We start from the raw sequence: 23,473 nt of genomic DNA, 5'->3' as shown, positions 1-23,473 counted from the left end.
TTTCTTTTGAATATTCATAAAATAATTACTAACATCGGTTTAAAAAACGTACCATAGAAAAAAAATTGACAAATCGTCCGTCATATAAACTCTAATGATGTTGTAAAAATAAATCTCGTTATATTTTTTTCGTGACACTGTGCTAAATGCATTATATGTTAATTCAATATATTTAAAAACATCATTACCATCCACAAATTTCAATTATTTATCGTTGATCACTGTATAAGGAATATATTTTTGTTTAAAATTAGTACGCACGCGCGTCATGAACATATTTTTGAAAAACATATTCTTGTAAATATTTCTTTGATGTCCTTCCTAGCATAAATAAGTTTATTTCTTCAAATGTATGCCAATTGCCCCCCCCCCCCTCTCTTCTATCAGTAACGCACCTGCATCAGAGGATTCAACCCCCCACATACCCGCTGGGTCTCGCTAACCCCCCACAGTTTTTGACCGAATGCTATTGTGATAAAAATGTGTTTTATTGCATAAGAGTTATTTTGGTCTGGTGGATATTTGGGATGACATTTTGGCAACATCAATATTGTTTACGATTGACCCCCAAAAGAGGTCAGGTACAGTATACGTATATACATGAATTATTTTCCGAATTTACTCTGAAATTAAAACCTTTCGGCAATTCATCGGCGCTTTTCATGTTTTCTTACGAAAACACGTTTCTGAAAAATTAATCGTAGTCCAATCTGTTTCGGTGTCCACCTAGTCTTGATTACTGTCGTTGTGTTTTGATAAGACACATGGCATAGTAGCAATACAGAAGTCAAATTAATTGGATCACGTTAATTTAATTACCTGTAAGTGTGGACAGAGGTAATTGAGAGCGCGACCGTTATGAAAACAGGTACATTGTATCTGACGATCGACAGATGTACATGTATATATATGTATACTTTGATGTATATCAGGGTTTATCTATTTATTTTTAATTTATCTATTTATGTTTTTAATTCTAGTCTAAAATACATCTATGAAAAGAGAGAGAGAGAGAGAGAGAGATCAAGGCTAAGATTTTTTTGTTCAAAATCTGCGATTTTTAAATGAATTGTCGTGTATATTCTGTCAATTTGAAATCTGATGCATTTTTAGTATTACACGTTATGCCAGTTTTTAGAATGTTTCATATGGATTTCAAATCAAGCGTGTTCAAAACCTTTTTCAAAGCGTATAATTGCTGTGAAAGCACAAAAAAGAAATAATATAACCATAACGTTGCTCGAAACACTATAAAAATTGTATTTATTTTAACAGTTATTTACTACGAGGCACTTAATTAATATAAAATAAATATTTTTTCATCAAGATACCTCAATCTTTTTTAATTTCAAACTTAAGCATTATTTCTTTGTTAAATTTTTCTCAATTTTCGACTTGAATATAAAATAGGAAAAGCTGTTTCAAAGTTATACAAAAATGGCAGCGAACTAGCAAATTCCATTAAAATTGTTTAAGAAGCGCCAGTTGTATATATAAGTAATGGACATGTAAATGTAGCCCTTTTGGTTGAAAATTATAGCAACGACTGATATATAGTTTGCCATACAGCATTTTTAGAAACGCATTATAAATTAAATTCACAAATATTATCAGATAAGAAAAATGAAAACACTACATTCATTCCAATTCCAATAGTGAGCTCAGAGACATAAAAATTACTTCAAATGTCAAATAAACAACTGCATTTCAAGAGAAATGTCGCAGATTTTTAGAAAATAATATTGATAGCTCAGTGTACTCAGAGTTCGACCCGTTTCATCCCTTTAAATTACACGCAATTGTCGCGCAATTTGTTTCGAAAATTGCCAAGATTGCTCTCCAAACTTCTACGAATGGGACGTCGATACATTCTATTGAAATGAGACCATTTCAAGACGATTTTTCCCGATTTGTTCTTAATGAGTCTTGAGAAAGAATCGCAGTGATGACAGTTAAGTCTGCCGGCAGGGGTCTTGGTCCCCATTCCTAACCGGACAGTTAGCGCCAAATTGAATTACGATTTTTCATTTCTTTTTCTCGATTTCCTATGAATACCAAAACATGAACTGAAATGTCTAAGGCATTGACATTTGTTTCTTGTTTGAACAGTCATAGATTTGTGGGTTTTTTTATTTTCAATGTGCTAGTGTCTCGGCATCACGGTTTATGGGCATACACTCTCATTCTAAAATTCCACACCAACTTACATTAACTTTCAATGCCTAGCTTTTGACAGAGGAACAGGTTATGTACATGGACATCCTAACTATGTCGATTAAATTTTTTCCTAAGAATAATTTGGACCACTAGCACAATTTATCCTTTCAGCGAACTCATTGGGAATGAATACAATAGAAAAGATCCGCATTAGATTTCTTCCTAATGCTTGTATCACATATATATATATATATATAGATATTTAAGTAATAAATAAAAACATGTACAATATATTATTGACGCATGCTGACCATTTCGTATAGGCTACAACTGTATTTTTCTTGTGAACAAATCCGGATACGGGACTTACCTTCCCTTAATTTTTTTTTTACACGTAGCATAACAATATTTGCATATGCACCTAATATTTGCAGTTTACTGAATTATGATTTAAACAATTAAACGGATTATTGATGCTTCTCCAAAATGCATTAATTGTGTGTGGAATGAGAGAGGACAATTGTCAGCGTTTCTTCATTCTCTCAGTACTTCGTAAAATAGGTAGATTCCTGTAAGATCCCATATTTAGTGACCATTTTCATCATGAAAACTACACGTAGGATTTTAGTTTTGAAAATAATAGTGTCTCTTTTTCTTCTATTCTTTATTATAATATAATTCAACTATTGTCTGAGATACTTTCTTAATTATATTATTTAAATGACAAATTGGAAAGAGATCTTGTAAGTTTTTAGAACTTGTTTCTTATCATTTTGTTATAAAAATATATATCATTTATTATAATACAGTACTGTATTAGAATATTGAAAAGTCAAAACCTAAACTGATTATAATTAAAAATGTTTTAATTTTTTTTTATGAATGTTAATTGAATAATATAAAGTATCATAATCAACAGTGGATTTAAGAGAACAATAATGTGTCCGTTAAAAATCCTAGCGCCCAAAAAAGATAAATCAAACATGAACGTAAAAGAAGACCTCTAAATCTTTTTTTTTTTCTGAGAAGTCCGAGTGCTACAGAATTTATCACATGCAAATTCACACACATATCATCACAAAATCAAAATACTCTGCATCATAACTTTTATTTATAGCTCAATATCATATATGTAATATTAGTTTTAACAAATTTACAATTACACGTGCCCATTTATTGCGTTATAAAAGAACCACTATACTATTTTCTCTGAGTTTTGTACTGGAGTAAAAAGGAAGCCACGCGTTCGATGCCGACATTGTTCATGTCACACTCGTAGATCCCTCTCTGGGACAGGAAGGCGAGGTCTATGATACTACCCAGGCCGCTGAAGTCCGCTCCGGTCAGGATCTTGTCGCTCGTCTGACTCGGGAGAGCATGGGCCTCCTTGTGGTGAAATACCAACAAGGCGACATCTTTAGCTACAAATTTAAACAAAATTATGGTAATTACGCCAGTATTCGAATCGTCTCAGGTCCACACAGCTTCCCTCAGTCATCATATTGTCCGCGGTTTGCAAAGATGGAGTATTGTTGGGGTACATGTAAAGTGCGAAACGAAATCGAAACGAAACCAATCGAAAAGTTAATTTGTTTCGTTAGGTTTGGTTTCGATTGGTTTGGTTTGGTTTCGATTTCGTTTCGCACGTAACAGTTACCCGTAGTGTTGAAAAAAAAAACCCCAAAGATTTGATTACAAAACACTTTACTGTTATTTTATTTTTGGTCAGACTTTTATCACTTAAACAATAGAGTGCTTTCTTTGGTGATTCATGCGGGATATGAAGTTTTAAAGCAACACCGCAGAAAAAATACATAACCCGCGTTTTTTTACAGAGCTATGAATTAAAAGAAAGTGGGCGCTTAAGATGTACATTCGGCAGGAATCTGGGCGCACAAGGAGAGTGAAAATTTCATCAATTAATATTAAACATTTTTCGAATTATAACCGTTATTTGGTTTCTGTTGGATGTGGAATGAGTGGAAAAATATTTGTAATGCAAAAGGTTTTATCATAATATGGGTCTAAATATAGCAACACGATGCAATTTATGCAAAATCCTACTTATTTACAACTGTTTTTAAATGATTTTGTTGTCTCTGGGTCTTCTCTCCACAAATTTGAAACGTGTAAAGATAACACATTTCAACATTAAAAAGGTCGCTTTTTAAAAAAAGATGGAGAGATGACCCAGAGATGACTAATTATGTACTTTTTAAAATTATTTTTTGAAGGATAGAAAACAAAGTCCATTGATATGACAGTGTTGTTCCAAACAGTACTTCACATCGCATATTGACAAGTCTCGCATGGCTCAGTGGTTTCGTACTGGATTAGTGAATACAAACATACAGTGTTTTGGGTTCAAATCCAACTGGTGGTCTTTTTAAAAAAAAAAAAAAACTTTTTTGTTTTTAAATGTTTGTTATTATAACATAATGTTGAAATATAATATACCGGTATATTTTAATTTGTCGTTATTGATTTCTAGATCTGCTGTATGAACACTATTTTCTTTTCTTATTACTAGTTTTTTAGGATATACATAATATAACTTCATTAAAATATGTTTGAATTAACATTTCCAATATAACTAGTTATCGGTTTACCTCTCATTGTATTTTTGAAAGCTTGTGAGTTTTTTTTAATAACCGGAATAGCCATGTACTTCGACTCTCAACATAATATATTATGACATAGCCTTTCGAGGTTATAGACATTTAAATCACAATTGATTCGTGTCGAGAATTCCTGCAAATTTACAATCTTGTGCGCTCACTTTCTTTATTTACGTACGAAATAGAGGAAATCGTACTTGGTGCACATGTATGTAAATATAAACTGTTGTCATGATTCAAATAAACGGAAACAAGTGAAAGCGAAAAGTAAATTGTTAATCATATATTTGTTTTGATTTTCAATAATTGCTGTTAAAAAAGGAGAAAACATAATCTGAACTGGTTAAACTGTGACTTTTGGAAAATTAATTGGAAGACAGACGGAACATTAAAGTTGCCTTTTTTCTTTATCTAGATTATATATTTGCAATTCGAAACGAAAAGTTGCAAAAAATTATGCAATGTACAATATTTACACCTCTTAGAATAAAACAAAGTTGTGTATATGGATTAAAAATTATATCGTTTTCTTCTTCCGTTCAACCATCTTCCATCCTCACAATGACAGGGTTCCTGAGTCCACTCGTCCCGTCCCACGGCCACGAGTGGACCCAGGGCCCCTGACATTGTGAGGATGCCGTTCAACCAAAAAACGTTTAACCCCCCCCCCCCCCCAAAAAAAAAAAAAAAGAATAACGTAATATTTGTACACGTCACTTCAACTTGTTAGTCTTGTGGAATGTATACCTTTAGGAATTCCTTTCAATGCTTCTTTCGCATCCGCCCCGATCCTAGAAACATTCACGCAGACGACCAATAATGGAAAGTTGACATCCGGGCCTCCGGAGTACGCTTGTCTCACGAGATCAACCTTTTCCCCCGCCAGACGATCAGTCAAACGTGACGTCAGGCCTCCCAATATTAGTGACGACATGGACGGTGCAACAGTAGTATGGAAACCAACACCTTAAAAAAAACCCCAAAGCGTTCACATAATGTACAGTATTATACTTACCTATCTATCCTCAGGTATTATATACATGCTTTGTATTTTCCTAAAGTACAAAGCATGATCGAAATTGACGTAACACGGATTCTGATAACCTACCGATTTCTTTCCTTGATCTATGTTCAAGGTCGCGTTCCAACTGTTTACATTTCTCTGTAGAATAGAACGGAACGATAAGAATATATATGGCTGTAGAATGATACTCTGGATCCTTACTCTTATAGTAGGAAAAGTTTTTTCAACGCTGGTCAGTACTTAACATGTCTTGGAGACATCTCAAATGCAATTCTATATATAAAAATAACAATTTGGTTGCACAAGCGTTTATATATAGAGATGTATGATCACACAACCGTTCCACCGATAAAGAGTGTTTGTTTTTTTTTATGAAATCAATTTAAAAACTGATAGAAACCCCGCGTCAGAAATATTTTATACACATTTATAACAATAATTATAAATTTGAGCAATAAATATACATGCATGCATACGTTTCTCTCTATGATACCGAAAAGCAGGTACATACCTTCAATTTCCAATCTTCTGCTAACTAAATCATTGTTTATTCTATCTGTAAGATAAATACCATTAATTAGTTATTAATCAAATGTAAATTCACTTTAACGTAGAAATACATGACATGAAATATACAATTTGATTTTCAGATACTTAATTTAATATCACAAATCACCTTTTTCAGCAAGCTTCGCAGAAAGCTTGTCAAATTCCGATTGACAACTCTTCAGTTTTTCCTTATAGTGTTTGTTCTCATCTCCCAGTCGTTGTATGGACTCATCGAGTTTTTCCTTGTTCATCTTTTGCGTATAATTCAAATGTTCAATATGTTTATCTTTTTCTGATATCTCCCTATTTAGTTTTTGTTTTTCCACGGCAAACGCTTTTGCCGCCTCTTTCAGTTGGGATATTTCTGCTTGTTGTTCAGATATAGTTCTCTCAAGTTCGTCTAGCGATTCCTGTTTTAATTTCGTTTCTCTTTGTTGATCTATTACTCTAAATTGTTCGCCAATTGTGTGCTCTTGATCAGCTATTTTTTCTTCATATTTATTATTCTTTAATGTCAAACTTTCACATTTATCCTGCAGTTCTAAAATTATATCCTCTAACTGCTTATAAGATGGAGCCACCGTAGCAGAGTTGCTCTCTTCATAAGACTCGAGCCCGACTCCACATTTGGGACAGTGGTATTTGTCAATCTCCGATTTCAGGTCATTCAGTGATTCCTTGTTGAAAAAAAAATATAATAAAAATGTGTTCACACGGGTCCTGTTTTATATCTTGCCAATGATTTCCAATAAGGTACAGAGCTACATGCAGGCAAGTATTTTTGTGTGTAAAAAAATATTACAGAAGGGAAATTACATACATCTTAAAAGTTAAAAAGAAATCTCGTTTAACACCAACTGCCTGTATTCCACGAATAATCATGTGACATTTTTAAGCTACAGGCATTCTGCAACAGTTATATCCTTTTTGATTTTAATCATTCTCGGAATACAATTCATAAAATTTGGAAGTTGATAATATACTTATCTTAAGTACACCTGTTTTCTTCCTCTGTCTATATATATATATATATATATATATATATATATATATATATATATATATATATATATATATATATATATATATATATATATATATATATATATATATATATATATATATATATTATATATGCATGTAATAATTATATAATAAGTACGACCAGAGCTCTCTGTGAATCTGCTTTTCGCCTTAACGTCATTCTTTTGCAAGAAAGATTCATTTACGAAAAAAACAAAAACAAACAAACAATCAAGCTCAACTTCGTCGGTAAAAAAGTCATCAAATATCGTTCAAATAGTCATTACATAAATGAAAACAAAAATTTAACGTAATACTTTTAAAGTTACATTTAAATATCAAACCGACATCACAAACTGAATGGTAGCCTAGATATTGCGGTTATTAAACATGCAATCATATAAGCATCTTTTGACCCAGGAAGTATAGATGCAAAATTATCGAAAAGAATTGCCGTTTTTATAAAAATTAAGTAAATATTTTTACAATAAAATTTGCGATTTAAATTGTATATCGGTACATACAATGTAGTTAAAAAAAATAGAAGATGTGTTCTAAGAGCAAGAAGCTATAATTGTAAATGCCTGAGCAGTGAGCACACAAAGCCATCCCAACCCCATCTTAGATAGAATATGGTGTCAGAATTAAAGATAAAATTATACGATTACAATATCTTATTACAAATTTCCCCTTATTTTCATTTTTTTTTTTTTACATCAAATATCAAACTTTCTGTATGATGAATAGATAATTTTCTGATATCACAAAATAAATCATGTATGATAAGAATAATAAAAATACCTAATATTTTCTGATAGAAAAATTGTATTAACATCCAAAATTATATGCGGTGTAAGAAAATAAAATTGTTGATATAATAAAGAAACTCTTATTGTAATCAGACCCCCCCCCCCCAAAAAAAAAAATCTAACTCACCATAACATATAGTTACACAAAATATGATGATTGATGACTAATAAATTCTAAATAGGCTTACGAACGAAACCGGTGGTTGCAGTAGGTACATGTATGCACAGATTTATAAATAAGGCAATATCGGGTATTATCAATACCTTACCTGTAATTTTTGTAAACTGTTGGTAAATGGAGGCATTTTGTTACAGGGGCGATATGACTGATCGTGTTTTCTCGAGAATAGCAACAAAACTGAAAGAGCATTGATAAATTACATAAAACTGATATTGCGAGACTCCGGGAGAGAGAGAGAGAGAGAGAGAGAGAGAGAGAGAGAGAGAGAGAGAGAGAGAGAGAGAGAGAGAGAGATGTTTATAACTGTGATAAGTTATAGTTCATGTAATACTTACTCTTATGAAGCGTTCCATGCATTAGATAACTGTAGACATTGTGACTTAAAGAAAGACATTCACAAAACTGCGAGGAAGACTTCCTTTTCAATGGTGAGAAATCAAAATGAAAGTAGGAATCACGAGTTCACAGAGCTCGTATGTAAATGCAGATGGTCAACGATTCAAGGCTTGTGTGAAATAAATTCCATATATGCAACAACTCTGTTGATATTAAAACAATTCAAATTAAAATTTATCAACGATTCTTTTATTTAAAAAAGAGATCTAGAGAAAACTAACGAACAAACTATTGTACGAGCTGTCCAGGTAGGAACACGCCATTCAAAACAAGAAAAAGGAGAGCATCAGCATGGGTATGTCCATTATTTATAACAACTTGTCTTGTGAATGTGCATGGTATAGATGATTATTAACGTGATTAATGAATGATATCCTGGCCTATATAATTATTTCCTATAATACACAAGGGAAAACAATCATTTGATGTATATTTCTGAAATTTTAAAGAAAGGGCATAAACTGCAATATCTTTTACTGCACTGCAATGATTTTCCCAAAGGGAAGCAAATCGAATTACCTCTAATCTGTTAATGATTAATTATCAATTTGCACTATTTCATTTTTTGTTTAAGATTATAGTCAACAGGCATTGTAATGTAACATTGATTGTAACAATTTTCAATTGATAGATTTTGAATGGGAGCCTCCATCAGAGGCAGAGATGAAGATTTTGGAGGCCAGGCGGGAGAGATCGGACAAGATAAGCAAGCTGATGGGGGACTACCTGTTAAAGGGCTACAAAATGCTGGGCAGTGTCTGTGAAACGTGTGATGTAGGTTTCTTTATTAAATGTAGTTATATACATGTACTTATTTACCGGCTATGAGGAATGGTTTTGTTGACTAAAGAATTCCCTATGGGTGGATAGCACAGAAACTATCTCATGGTTAGATAAAATAGCTGGTTTAGTTGTTATTTTAAATAGGGAACATTTACAGAGATATAATACTGTAAATTCCTTACATTACGCGAGTACTTAATTCCGTGATCCCACTAGTTTGTATCAAATCACGAGAATGAAAAACATGGAACTTTTCTACTTATTTCTTACAGTTCTCAACTTTTAGAAAATAATGGCGAGATTTTAAAATCCGGGAAGGGTGCTTCTCGCGATTTTATGCTGATATTAATTCCTTGCGTTTAATTAGGAATCCACAATATCATAAATAAATTGTAGTGAGTATCAAATTAAAATTTAAAGGGACATGCTCACATTTTTTTTTCTTAATTTTGTACAGTTCAGTTTTTAATGTCTATGAATATAAATGCCTAACTTGGGTATTTATAATAATCAGTCCAAATTTTACTGTCAGTTGTGAAGTTATAAGTATGGTAAGATACAGAGCTTCCATTTCCTTGTTATGTAAACAAAGCTAGTACCTTGATTTTGTTAGCATATGTTGTCAATGAATATATTGGCAAAAACTTCATTTTTCTTAAATTTTTCTCTCTGAAAGTTTTGTTTGACCATATTATACAGTTTTTGGTGTTTTCTTTTCTTATTTTATTTCAAATTTAGATAATGTATTTCTCCTGCAACATAGATATAAAAAAAAAAACCAAAACGGCACAAGCCTTTTTAACGTAACAAAAAATTGTGAGCTCTGTATCTTACTTTAAACAGGTATCATAACAGTATTTCACTGAAGGTTCACGTCAAAACATGGCTGAGCCAAAATAATTCCCGAATTTTCCTTTGAATTCGGGGCGTTTCCGCACGTGACAGGAGCTGATTTTTTTTATGAGATGAAAAACAATGTGTAAGAGGTCTAACTATCCCATTTTTGTAATAATGCGAGGTCATTTGAATTTTTGATGCGTGTTGTTTCCGGAGGGGGGTGAAAAGGCCCGGGCTTGATTTTCAAGCACATGTGTAACTTCGAGGTAAACAAAGTCTCACGCCTTGCTGGATGCACGTGTGTATTTTGCTAGAAAATTGTAAATGAAGCGTTGTTTAAAAAGATGTCAAGAGGATTTTTTCCAGAAGTTCATTTTGAATTTTTAATCTGTATCTAAAGTTGTGCAATTTTGGTAAATATATATTGTAAAATTTAATACTGTAGTGCAACCTGCAACGTGTCAACTGGCATTAAAAACCAAAAAAAGGGTCTATCAACTATTTATTTCTCTGAAGCATAGTGTATGAAGCACCATACATTGAATGAATTGACAATTTACAGCAGTGCTCTCTTTTCAAGCAACCTTTCTGCATGTGTTAATACATTGTAAAACTATGAAAATGCAATCATTTGTAGACAATACTTTTGGAAGATAAACAAGCAATGAAGTATTGCATTGCCTGCCAGGAGCTAGATACAGACACAGACAAGGATGATCCAGGTATGCCAGTCATTAAAAGACTTGAGCATCCGTGTTCATGTTCAGCCAGTACAACTATTGAATACCTCACACAAATGCACATAGGTCTCTTGTTTATGATAGAGTTGCTGGGTATGCAATTTATGTGCATCACAGATATTTACCGGTACCTTACATGTATTTGGTTAGATTTATGTAGATATGAACCTGTTTATGTGTGCATAGTAACACTTTGGAGTAAACCATTTACTTACATTAACTCATCAATGAGACTAACTTAAATCTGGCCTTCCTCTACATGGAAGTTCAGGAATATACAAGTAGATATGAGTTTAAAACAAAAAAATTAATAGGAATTGCATATAGACAGTATCATACAAATCTGACTAAGGTGCACTTACTCTCTCTTGACTGTGGTATGCAAATTATCAAATGAAAGAAAGTAATGAAGTCACATACAAAACCGATATTTAATTCATGAATACATAAAGGCTTCGTAGATTTATATGTACTGGTATATCACATTGATATAATCCTTTGTTTCCTTTAGTTATGAGTTCATCAGCAGCCAGATCTCTGACCGAGGAGAGACAAGGCGTTACACAAGGATCCAGAACCTTTCCAGCAGCCTCTTCAACTTCTGGTAGAAGGGCGGTATCCCAAGGACAGCAACCCTCCCCCCTGTCTATTGACCCCAGGCTAGGTCTGTACGAAGAAGGGGCCAAAAAGGCGGCAAAGCCAGCAAGTGAAAGTTTAGGGGTGTGGCCAATACCTGACTACAGTTCTGCCTTGGACAGTCTGTGTGAAAAAATTAGGTGGGCAAGTGAGGAATTAAAAGCTTCCAGTAGTGTAGAATATAGCATTCAGTTGTGTAACCTCATCAAGGCCAGTGCTGATGCAATGCAGAGCTTGAAGTCCTCACAGTCATGATTTGCCATGCCGTTACACATACAAATGTACTAAGTTGTGTGCCTCCAAAAGATTCGGTGTGTATGTCTGTTATATCACAGATTGATGATTCTAATTTAAATTAGCTGGCCATATGAAAATTTAATGGGTTTTTTTTTATTCAAAAGAAAGGGGACCTTCCCTTGGAATTATATTTGTCTTTATGGTCACAAAGTGCCATGCTGATTTGTTCCAGAGTCTAGTATTTTTATTAAACTTGATTAGTAATTTGCCATAGTAACTAGGTATAGTTAATATAATCACATATGTACTTTGGAAATCTCTCTTTCATATCACAAGAAATTACTGAATGTATGTTCATACATGTATAATGTGTAAGAGTTTTACTATGAACAAAAAAAAGACCAAAAAACCAATATCTGACACTTTAATATTTGGTCATTTTGTTTTTGTTTTATTTTATACATTAATTGTATTGCTTTAACTATAATAAAACATTGTCAGTGATATCTTTAATATGTTATTTGTTACATGACTAATATTTTCATCAGTTGTGTACAAGTTAATGTCAGTTACACAGTTCATGTATGTTCACGCGTAAGAGAAAAGATGATTCAGTTTCCTTGAAAACAGGTAAGTGTTGGATAGCAGGTTTTCATACATCAAAATGTTAAAAAATACCCAGGTCCCTCAGTAGGAAATGCATGTACATGTATATACTGATTTTTGCTGAATAGCTGTAACATCTACATGTAAGTTTAAAGATTAAGATTTTTAAAATACCACACTGTTAGTAATGTAAATTAACCATTTACGAAAAAATAAGTATGAAAAAAATAGATGTTGTCTTTCAGCTGTTCACAAAACATATCATAATTTTATCCTGTATGATGGCGTTTTCTTAATGTAAAATATGTCCTTACATTTTGCAGGTTTTTAACAATATATATTGGAATATTAATCTACCAAGTAAAAATAAATATAAACAATAAAATGCTAGATGATTCATGCGGACTTTAAAGGTAGCATCAATGCAGAAAAAACTGCATAATTGCTAACGCGGGTTGCAATGTCGCTACCTTCATATCCTGCCTAAATCGTTAAAGAAAACATTTCATTGTTTAAATAATTGGTTTATTGGAAGCGTTTTTTTAAACCAACTCATTTAAACCTCCCAATCTTAAAAAATGTCTGAACATACTTGAAAATAAAAAAAATTGGGAAACCAATATACAGTCATGTATTCGTAGTAGTGCAATGTACCTGAATCACCGTGTAGAATCGCACATACGGGGCCCATGATCGGTGTAGCGCGGGGCCCGTGAAAGTAGCTCATCGAGTATTCTAAGACTTATTATGTTTAATTAATTTAATAAAAGTCAATTTCAATAACCAAAAGTATTGCACGGAAGACAGACAGTGATTATTGAGAAACCAACTCTAGTAACATGCATATGGGAGTTGAGTTATCTTTGGAAAAGCTCAAACACTTGGACATTATGTAGGTGGGGTAGGCGCCACGTGTTTTTTTCAGGGTATTTTATTTGAAAGAATCTAAAGGAATATATAAGCCGCGAGGCATATATGCCCACAAGTAGCCACAACCCTATTACTGTATAGTATGTTTCAAATGACAATCACGCATTTGTGTATTCAAAAAATTTGATTCCTTCAGAGAATGTATTATTATATATATGCATGTACATGGAATAAAAAATTCCAATCTTTTGTCTTATTAAAGTCCATAACTGCTACCCCTCAGCAAAGTAACATGTTTATTTTTAGAAATAATACTGAGGAAAACTGATTTAGCAGTTAACTAAAAAAAATTAAAAAATGATTAAGCACTTGTGTTTAACTTGGCATTTTTACTTTTTAGCGCATCGAAGGTGAAATCTCAAGTGAGCTTTTCTGATCACAGGGTCAATTTCAACCAAACTTGACACAAAGCGTCATTAGGTGAAGGGGATTCACGTACGTTTGTGAAAATGGAGGGCTATGCCCTCTTTAAAAGGGAGATATATCCATTTGGCCCTCCCCATCATCATGTTTCCCACGCGTGTATAGTAATATGCGTTCTGGCAAGAGTGTTTGACGTGACTGTTAGCCAAATGCAATTGCATTATTTGTAATATGTATTTTCACCGTGTGTTTTTTTTCTGATCGCTAAATTGTTCAACGACTGGTTAAATGTTTGTGTTTTACAAGGACACGTGATATAGGTAATTTTTAACTAGTGCCCTATCCATCTTGTTATTTTTAATAGAATTGTGCTTAGATACTCACACGTTTTATTTTTTAACTTAAACCAGAGAGTTACAATTACAGTTCTAGTTAAACGAAGCTCGCCGTCATGGGTATAAAAATCGTAATTTATATGTCAATCAATACAATGAAAAAACCCCGATTCGAACGGTTAAGACTTATAAGGTTTTATTGCCTTAATTAAGTTTTATTTACTTTTGTTTGACAATTACATGGATCAAAATCGTAGTAGATTTTCTACAATTTATTTCTAAAAAAGGCTGCTAACATTAGTTATGGAATGTTGCGTAAATGAGCAATGTGGCCCATGGGCCCCCTTTTGCGTTGAGATTTTCATTATCCAACATTTTCAATTAGAGTTAATAGGTTTTAAATAGTGTTACACAAAAATTAGATGAATTGATAAATTAAAATATATATTTTAATTTGTCATGTATTTTGCTATAAATTGTTGCAACGAAAATTACTTGTCAGTACATCATTACAAATAAAACAATAAATGAATATTTTATATTAACGTATTTATGACATATATACAGCAAGCATTACGATATAACATTACATTTAAAAAAAAATGTTTTATGCTTAGAAGGTAACACTATTTTTATAAGCGGTGCATCGAGAAATGCAAAATTACTCGGCAAAATGAAGTATCTCGATTTAATTTTCATCACATTTTAATAACTCTATTGTACTGTTACATCATTATCTAATAATGCATCACTTTTTGAAAATATGTTGCAAATAGATTTTTTTCGGTAATTTAACAATTTAATTATTGCCTATTTTACATTCAAAGTGTTCTGTACAAGTACATTATATGGTAATTACACACATAAACAATTGATAACTGTTAAAGCTTAGAAAATAATAACATTATTATTTATTTCCAATTTGTTTTCCGATGATTAATTTATCATACCAAAGTATTTTTTGTACACTAAAAGGAGTTCTTTACTTGGTCTCAATAGCTGTTTGGTTTCATTGGAGATTAAAAAGTCTGTATTTGTGGTGTCAAATATAGGCCAATATGGCGATCTGTCCCAGAACGAAGAGAAGAAGAATGGAGTCAATGGGATGAGTTCTTTATTGTCTTCTGGAGCAGACTTTAACACCTTTCTCCATTCTTCCAAAGACAAAGGTTTGATGTTTTCTCCATCAAAAAGTCGGTTGAAAGGCATTGTATTCCTGTTGAAAAGATGGAAAACACGTTCATAATTCTTTCCTCTGTCGTTACATATTCTTAGCGAAATTTCTACAATTGCTTTCGCTACATAATCAACAGGTGTTAAATCGTATGGAAAATCCATATCCGGATAGTAACCCAATTTCCTCATTCCGATGAGTGTAGATGCAAAGAGATCATTCTTTGGTCCAAAACCGTTAAGGGTGCAGCCACTTATTCTAGCGGGTCGAAATATAGCCCCTCCTGGTAATAAGTCTAGGGCCTGCATAACAAGTCGTTCGCTTGCCCATTTACTTTGACCATAACCTCCAGCAATCTCAATGGGGTCCTCCATTTCGTCGCACTCGTATAAGATCTGGTTGTTTGGCTCTCCTGGTGCTGATTTAGGCGGAAACAGAAAAACTCCTAAGGTTGAAGTAGAAAAAAGCATTTTCTGGACTCCTGTTAATGCAAACTTGATGAATTCTTTGGTGCTTAATACATTTGCTGTCCTGTGGTCATGGTAATCTGTGTTGAAATTCATCATTGCAGCATTCATGTACACAGCGTCAATGGAATTGCATAAGGATTTGTAAATATCTGGAGCTATACCCAAGCGTGGTTGTGACAAATCAGATATGACGACAGCAATTCGATTGGTATATTCAAATTTGAAAAGGTCATATCGGCGTAAATTTTCGAATATTCGCCCTATTCCTCTTGTTTCAGACGTTTCTCGAACCATGCAGCAAATATGAGCGTTGCTTTTTTCCAGAAGTTCAGAAAGCAAGTAAGCACCGAGGAAACCTGTAACCCCTGAGATAAGAATATTCTTCGGATATCTTAAATAACTTTTAGGATTTGTTGCTGATATATGTGGCATATCAACAGACCCTCTTCTTGCCTGTGATAGAAATAGATCTCTTGTCAGGTTAGAATCACCGATAATCAAATTTCGGAGGCTTTCGTCATCTTGTGAATAAATTTGTTCATTTTTCTTCAAAACATCTCTCTTTCTTTTAACCACATCTGAAAATTCCTCAATTGTATCTGCAGAGCCAATGTCACTAAAAGAAAGTGGTAGACCAAATGCATCCTCTAAATGTCTCTGCAAAAGTACCAGTTGAAGCGAATTTCCCCCCAATTCGCTAAATGAACTCTGTCTATGTAGTGAGTAGGCAAAGGAAGGGTTTAATTTTAAAACTGTACACCAGATTTGTGCGATCTGGAGCTGGATTTCGTTAAGATGACTGTGTCCAACAGCTTGATTTTGTTCATGAATAGATTCGTCTTTTTCTAGTTTTTTCCTGTCCAGTTTACCATTTATTGTTTTTGGAAACTCAGATATATCCAGTTTTTTGATGGAATTTGGAATCATAAATTTCGGCAAAACCTTAACAAGATATTCTCGTAGCTCTGAAGAAAAGATGAAAGTTGGTGAAACGAAAGCAGCTATTGATAGTTCGTTGTTGTTAATGCATCTATGAGGAACAACTACAGCGACATCTACCTTCGGATGCTGAATGAGCACTTGTTCGATTTCATTCAGATCTACTCTTTGACCTCGAATTTTCAACATGTCGTCCAAACGCCCGACAAAGGTAATATTACCATCAGAATCCTGCAAACCATGATCCCCTGTTTTGTAGAGAGTTGTTGGAGAATTTATCAAGGGATGTTGTACAAATCTTTCTTTTGTCAGGTGGCTTGCATGACCATGATAACCTTCGGAAAGACCAAGTCCTCCAATATAAATTTCCCCAATTACTCCAGGAGGTAGAGGTTTCATGTAATCGTCAAACAGGTAAACGTCAACACCTGGAATAGAGGTTCCTATTGATAGGTCGCAATTGACATCTTCGTGCTTGTTTTCTGGAATAAATTCAAAGCAAGTAGCACAAACGGTTGCTTCTGTTGGTCCGTATGCATTAAAGAACCTTCTTTCATTTTTCTCAGCCCATTTCACCGCTGTTGACAGGGTGCAAGCTTCTCCTGCCGTCACAATTTTTTTCAAATAAGGCAAATCCTTTGGGCTGTAAACATTCAGTAACGACGGTGGGAGTGTTATCGTTGAAATTTTGTGTTTATTCATGGCTAAGAGAAATTCCTGGCCTAGTCGTTCTTTCTCTTTGAAAATTACAAGACTGGCTCCAGAAAATACAGCAGTAAATATTTCTGAAACAGTGGCATCAAAACCAATGGAAGCAAATTGGCCTATGATGTCCTGAGGTTTTAAATCCCAAAGCTGTATTTGTGCTTTGGCAAGGTTGACTACAGAACTTTCTCTCACTTTTACACCTTTTGGTTTTCCAGTTGATCCTGACGTGTACATAATGTATGCAAGATTCTCAAAGTTGTCTTTTTGCTGCAGAAGCATAGAATGCGTTTTTTCAAACTCATTAACCTCAGAAAATTGTACAATGTACAAGTCAACTCCGTCAATTGTTCCAGCATTGACTAGTTTAGGATTTGCTCGCAGTTCATTAATATTCAGTTTGTCTACCCTCTCCTTTGTCGTGACAATCGTTTGAACTCGACAATCGTTTACTGTAAAGATCAGACGTTCTTTCGGATAGTCTAAAGGGAGTGGGAGAAAAACATGCTTGCATTTTAAGACGGAAAGAACTGACACAACATATGCAATTGAATTTGGTAAATGTAAGCCTATGACTCTCTTTCGCCCGTTCAAAGCAGTTTCCCGTAGAAGTGCTGAAAAACATCCTACCATTTGCATTACCTTTTGATAGGAACATGACATTGTGGATGTCTTTAGGGCTATCCTACTACTGTAGTGATCAGCACAGTTCTCAAGAATATCAATCATAGATATACTTGCTTGTTGGTTTTGGTTTTCGGTTGGAGGAGGGTATAGTACTTTCAATTCTTCTTGCGGTACGAGAGATACATCACACAACAATTGCGATGTTTTCTTTGTGATCGAGCTTAAGAAGACTGGGAAGTGTTTAAAAATGTCAAATATGAAACCAAGATCTTGACCAGGTTTCTTGCTGTAATGAATGTAAATTTCATTTGTTTCAACAGAGTAGAGAAGTAGAATGTTGCAGTCTTGTAGAACTTTCTTTCCTACAAGTATGTCCGACAACAAATCAACTGATTTTCCAATTACTATGTTGTGATGCAATGTTTGCTTTCGTTCACGGAGTTCAGGATATCTGTGGAAAACATCAATCAGAAAGCTCGAAGAGTCACCATATTTCTTCAAATCTCCTTGGCATGCATTTAGGACATCACAAATTTGACTTGCCATATTCAACTGGAAAATTGCAGGACAAATGTCGGAATATAGCGTCTCTACGTGCTTTGGTACTTGCAATTTATTGGCTATTAACCCAACATTGACACTCGAAGTACAGCAGACTCTTCCAATAAAGGCGACAAGAGTTGACATGATGAATTCATCGTCGTCTTTTGCAATCGATGGAAGTTTAACCGATTTTGTTTCCAAATGGATTTCTTCGGAAAGATCAATAATACCTGCAACAACATTCATGCGTTGTTTGAAGAAAACTGTTGGTTCATACCTGTCCAATTTCCGTTTCCAAAATGTCTCTCTTTTCCTTATTGTGGATAAAGATGAAGTATCAACCGAAAAACCACTGACAAGTCTGAGTCCTGTTACTAAACCGTGTTTTCTAAAATTGCATAGAGGAATACTGGACCCGTCCAATTTTGCAACCGACAGTAGAAGAGGTTGTCCTAAGGTACTAACAATGAGACTGTCATCGACAATATCAAGGATTGTACCCGGTTTAGTGGTCTCTGTTGGAAATCTGCATGCCACCTCTGCAGTTGTAACCACGACAAATTCTTCAGTAGAGGTTAAAAGCTTGGCACAACCAAGAGAATTTTCATGGTGCCCAAACTCTAGAGCTCGAGCAAGGTTAAATGTGTCCTTTGGTTTTCGATCAAATGACAACACTCCTAGGTTTGGTGGTATTGCATGAAGCCCAAAGTAAGAACGCCCCTCTCTTGGTTGGGGATTGCGAACAACTGAGTTTGTTTTAATGTCATTCACGAGTTCTTCGAAGCAACTTATTCCAGCCTCCTGGCACTTCAGGTTTAAAGCAAGAGCTGATTCCTCGTTATCAATATTGACTTTTCTGAATTTAAGAATATCACCAGTATCAATTCCAGATTCGACAATATGCCAGCTAACACCGTGTTCGGTTTCACCATTAATGATTGCCCAACTTGTTGCATGTACACCAGCATATGCTGGAAGAGGAGAGTCATGATAATTTATTGTCAAAATCTTTGGAAGTTGAAGCTCGTTTTCCTTTAGGATGCGCGGATTTGAAATACTAAACAGATAATGGATAGGTTTATCCTTGAGAATTTCTTCAAGATTGGACTTTCGTTCCCACCACTGAATGCACGATTCGTCACAGTAACTTCGTATGGACTGAGTTTCTGTAAGTACTGCTGTGATTTTGATGTTTGCTTTTTCTAGTATTTTTAGACAGGAAAATAAAATATTTCCCTCGCCGATTGCGGCACAACAAATATCCTCACCCATCGAGGAGTTGGGGATATGTGACGTCATCTAAAAATTGTAAATAATGATATAATATAGAATAAAACTAACCGTGTATATACTAGTATACTAAGCACATTGTTATTCATTCGATCTACATTTTAAAAGAAAAATACTGAAACACTAAGCATGTGAAACATACCTCCTTGTTATGGTTAACCCATTTTAACAATACATCTGACTATGATGTAAGTCTTGTAATCCACTCGTCTTGTCATATCAATCTGAATGTCACAAGTTTTAGATACCAAATGGACAGGACTTCGTTCAATATGGTCCTTATATATCATTCTTATAAATAGCACTGAGGCACCTTTCGTATATCACCAGGTATTTAGTTATGTACTTGTCAGTTTGTAGATACATGTTTATTTGATATTTCTGATTATAATTGAAAAGAAGAATAAATCATGCTTTGCGCGACATGTGCATGAAATGTTAATTGAAACAATGATTGGTGATAAATCTTGTCAAAGTAACTGGTGAAATTTTCATATTGCACATTATGCCACTGTCTTTTAGAATAATTGATGTAACATATATATTTTTGACCTCTTAGATCAGTAAAAAAATGACATTTTTCTAATCGTGTTTTGAATGGAAAAGATAAAGCGACGCTTTGAACAAGAAAAAAATGTTTGTCACTTATAAGTCTTTGATAGATACAAATGTGATGAAAACATTTTGTTAAAGTAATCGCTCAATGTTTTCTGAAGAAGAACTGTTTGAAAACACGCCGTTTTATGCTAAAATTGCAAAAATGACGAGAAAAGGTTATCTTTATGATGTCATATTTAAAACTTGTGGTCATTTGAATCAAACTGAAAATTATGAAACAACTTCACATGTTTATCTGTACAAAGGAAGCAAATAATTGGAACAAATTGGTGATGTTCATTTTTTGGGCCAAATTAGGCTCATATTATAGATATGTAGTCCCTTTTACGGGGGAGGAGAGTGTTTGCCGGGGGGAGGGGCATACTTTTTAATTTTACTATGTCTATGTAAGAAAATTGCCATTCAAATTTGTTCCAAGTGTGAAAATCGCGAATTTTTACTTGCACGCAAATAAGTGTTAGTTTAATTCTTTTCAAATATGGTTATTTGCCTGGCATGAGAGACTGACTGGTTATAAATAATCTCCTAATAGTACTGTAAAGGATTTATGATTATTCTGCAAATTATTAAAATCTTTTTATCATAAAACATTAAAGTATTTGTTTACATTTGTACCTATTAAGTGTTCTGAAAATATATCGTGTTTATCTGGGTAATTAATGTAAATTTCCAAATCTCTCTCTCTCTCTCTCTCTCTCTCTCTCTCTCTCTCTCTCTCTCTCTCTCTCTCAAATGCTGAAAGTTAGGTTCCTGGGAACTGAGACGGAAAAAGGCCAGGAATCAATGGCCGTTTCGTCAGTTTTAATTTCATATACGTGTATCTGCTGAATGATCATCAATCTTTATACGAAGCCTATTCTCTCTTTCTCTCTCTCCATCTTAACCTTTCAGTTCAGGTTCATAAGTGTTGTAGCCACACTGTCTTTTTGTCTTATGGTCTGTTATGGTTTGTCATTAAAAAGTATTTTGGTCAATAAACTTATAAATCCTAAAAACTTAAAAAGCCATGTCGTCAATTTAATGGAGTCAAATGCGTTAAGGTGATACGAGTTTTACGGTTTAATTGTGACTGGCTATGATTTATATACATTTAGGGGCCAAATTCTGGACACTCAGCAAAATGCATTTATAGTATGGTCTTGATTCAAGGATGATTTTTTTTAAACTTGATAAATTATACGCATGTAACTTTTAATTACATGTGACTTAACGTAAATTTAACTTTTAAAAATAAAAGTTGACGTTCATCAAGATAAAGCATCTTATACAATTTTTAATTGTAATATAAACTAAAATAAAATTGATCGTAAAATAGAAGAGGTACACTCGATATTTCTTTTCCTTTTTTTAAAATCTAGTGGACAGATGATTTGCTAGCTGATAGTCTGCGACGACAAATTATATTTGCACCGAGGAGATTACACAAAACCACGCTTTATTTTCTAATATATATAGTATATAACTTCAATTTCAATCCTAATTTCCTTATTTTCATATCTATTTTTTACATGCTCCCCAAAAAGTGGGGGGCCAACCCCATGATAATTCAATTTTTTATATGTAAATTTTAAAAAATTAGTTGCTGCGAGAAAAAAAAGGGGGGGGGGGGGGGCTGATGCTACGTGCCTGTTCAAACATATGGCATACATGGCAATCAGTTCAAATGGTTTAATTAAGAGTTATATACATGTAGTCGCGATAGAACACAAAGAGTTACGTACCGTAACTCATATTCGAAAGCTTATACATGTACTTTATATTCAGGGGTTCCGCAAGGGTCACTAGGAGGACCTATGTTATTTTTACTATTATGTGAATGATGTAGCTGATAATATGCTTACTTTTTGTAGACCTTTTGCTGACGATAATAGTTTAAAAGATTTTTCAAATAATTTTAAAATCATGAACAAGTAAAATTATTTGCTGCTAGAATAGTAAACGGTTTACCGGTAATTGCTTCTAAAGACTCTTTTTATTTCGAAACGGAATGGAGCACACTAAATTCAATACGTAAAATAGCTTGACTCAAACAGTTTAAGGTTGATAAAAACATCACACTCATTTATGTTCAATTTTTTTTCCTGATAAACGCTGTACTATGACCAAATGAAAAATTCCCAAGATTACTGCTTACCCAAGTGTCGATTTGAAGTATACAAATCATCATTAGTTCCAACTGTTATACGCGAATGAATTCTCTACCTCTGAATATAAGAGAGTTTAATTCATTCCATACCTTGTCCCATGCTTTCCCCTCTGACGATAATGTTTCAAACGCAAAAAACTCCACCACCACCATATTTTGCTTTTGGTGACAGGATTCAAAATAAAATTTCACACTTGACTTCGCCATAATTACATATACTATTAAACAAAAGTGTGACCTATTTTAATATAATATTGTTGAAAGTCCTTTATGTACATGCACATATGGAAAGGTTGAAGACGCATATCATTATTTTTTTCTCATGTACTAATTACAGTCAAACCTCGTTATCTCGAACTAGATGGGACTGATTAAAAAATACTAGATATCCGAGCATTCGAGATTTCAAAGGTAAAATACTTAAAGTTTAGGTGTTTGGGGCTTATAAATCACTTCGACATATCCATTGTATTCGAGATATCGGTGTTTGAAATACCGTAGTTCAACTGTATATATGCTGAAGCCGGGGATAAGTTATTTAATATTGATTTTAGCATTGGCGATATAAATATTGTTAATACACATATTTTGCTTATGGAAAATGACAAACTTAGTAATACTGTGAATGCGCACTTGTTTTCCTTAGTTCACATTTTTATTTAAAAATCCAAAAGATTTTGATTACGTATTTACATATGTATCAAAACTAACTTAAAACTTATTGTAAATCATTTTTA

At 33.7% G+C, this 23,473-nt stretch overlaps 4 protein-coding genes across 4 annotated transcripts in view; 2 read left to right on the top strand and 2 right to left on the bottom strand.

Annotated features, from left to right (window-relative positions):
- LOC128177340 (eukaryotic translation initiation factor 3 subunit K-like) overlaps positions 1-2,441 on the top strand; it is a 33,486-nt gene extending 31,045 nt beyond the window's left edge. The window contains exon 9 of the mRNA XM_052844027.1: positions 2,432-2,441. The gene's annotated coding sequence lies outside the window, so the exon portion shown is untranslated. The remainder of the gene's footprint in view (positions 1-2,431) is intronic.
- Positions 2,442-3,246: 805 nt separating this feature from the next.
- On the bottom strand, positions 3,247-8,826 carry LOC128177334 (interaptin-like). Its single transcript, XM_052844018.1, has 7 exons — positions 8,697-8,826; positions 8,450-8,538; positions 6,476-7,025; positions 6,311-6,355; positions 5,884-5,937; positions 5,523-5,741; positions 3,247-3,578 (listed from the first exon to the last, which is right to left on the bottom strand). The coding sequence occupies exons 1-7, from the start codon at positions 8,716-8,718 to the stop codon at positions 3,358-3,360; spliced, it is 1,200 nt and encodes a 399-aa protein (XP_052699978.1). The 5' UTR covers positions 8,719-8,826; the 3' UTR covers positions 3,247-3,357.
- Positions 8,827-8,920: 94 nt separating this feature from the next.
- LOC128177342 (protein ZNRD2-like) lies at positions 8,921-12,455 on the top strand. Its single transcript, XM_052844029.1, has 4 exons — positions 8,921-9,052; positions 9,389-9,531; positions 11,015-11,099; positions 11,629-12,455. The coding sequence occupies exons 1-4, from the start codon at positions 9,049-9,051 to the stop codon at positions 12,006-12,008; spliced, it is 612 nt and encodes a 203-aa protein (XP_052699989.1). The 5' UTR covers positions 8,921-9,048; the 3' UTR covers positions 12,009-12,455.
- Positions 12,456-15,112: 2,657 nt separating this feature from the next.
- LOC128177317 (uncharacterized) lies at positions 15,113-20,214 on the bottom strand. The gene is made up of 2 exons (XM_052843985.1): positions 20,115-20,214; positions 15,113-19,981 (listed from the first exon to the last, which is right to left on the bottom strand). Exon 2 carries the CDS (start codon positions 19,979-19,981, stop codon positions 15,161-15,163), a length of 4,821 nt encoding a protein of 1,606 aa, XP_052699945.1. The 5' UTR covers positions 20,115-20,214; the 3' UTR covers positions 15,113-15,160.
- Positions 20,215-23,473: the final 3,259 nt, after the last annotated feature.

This window comes from Crassostrea angulata, chromosome 3, assembly GCF_025612915.1.
Source record: "Crassostrea angulata isolate pt1a10 chromosome 3, ASM2561291v2, whole genome shotgun sequence".
In the NCBI taxonomy this organism is placed as follows: domain Eukaryota; kingdom Metazoa; phylum Mollusca; class Bivalvia; order Ostreida; family Ostreidae; genus Magallana; species Magallana angulata.
The sequence above is the reverse complement of the archived record's forward strand: the minus strand, read 5'-3'. Positions and strand labels throughout refer to the sequence as shown.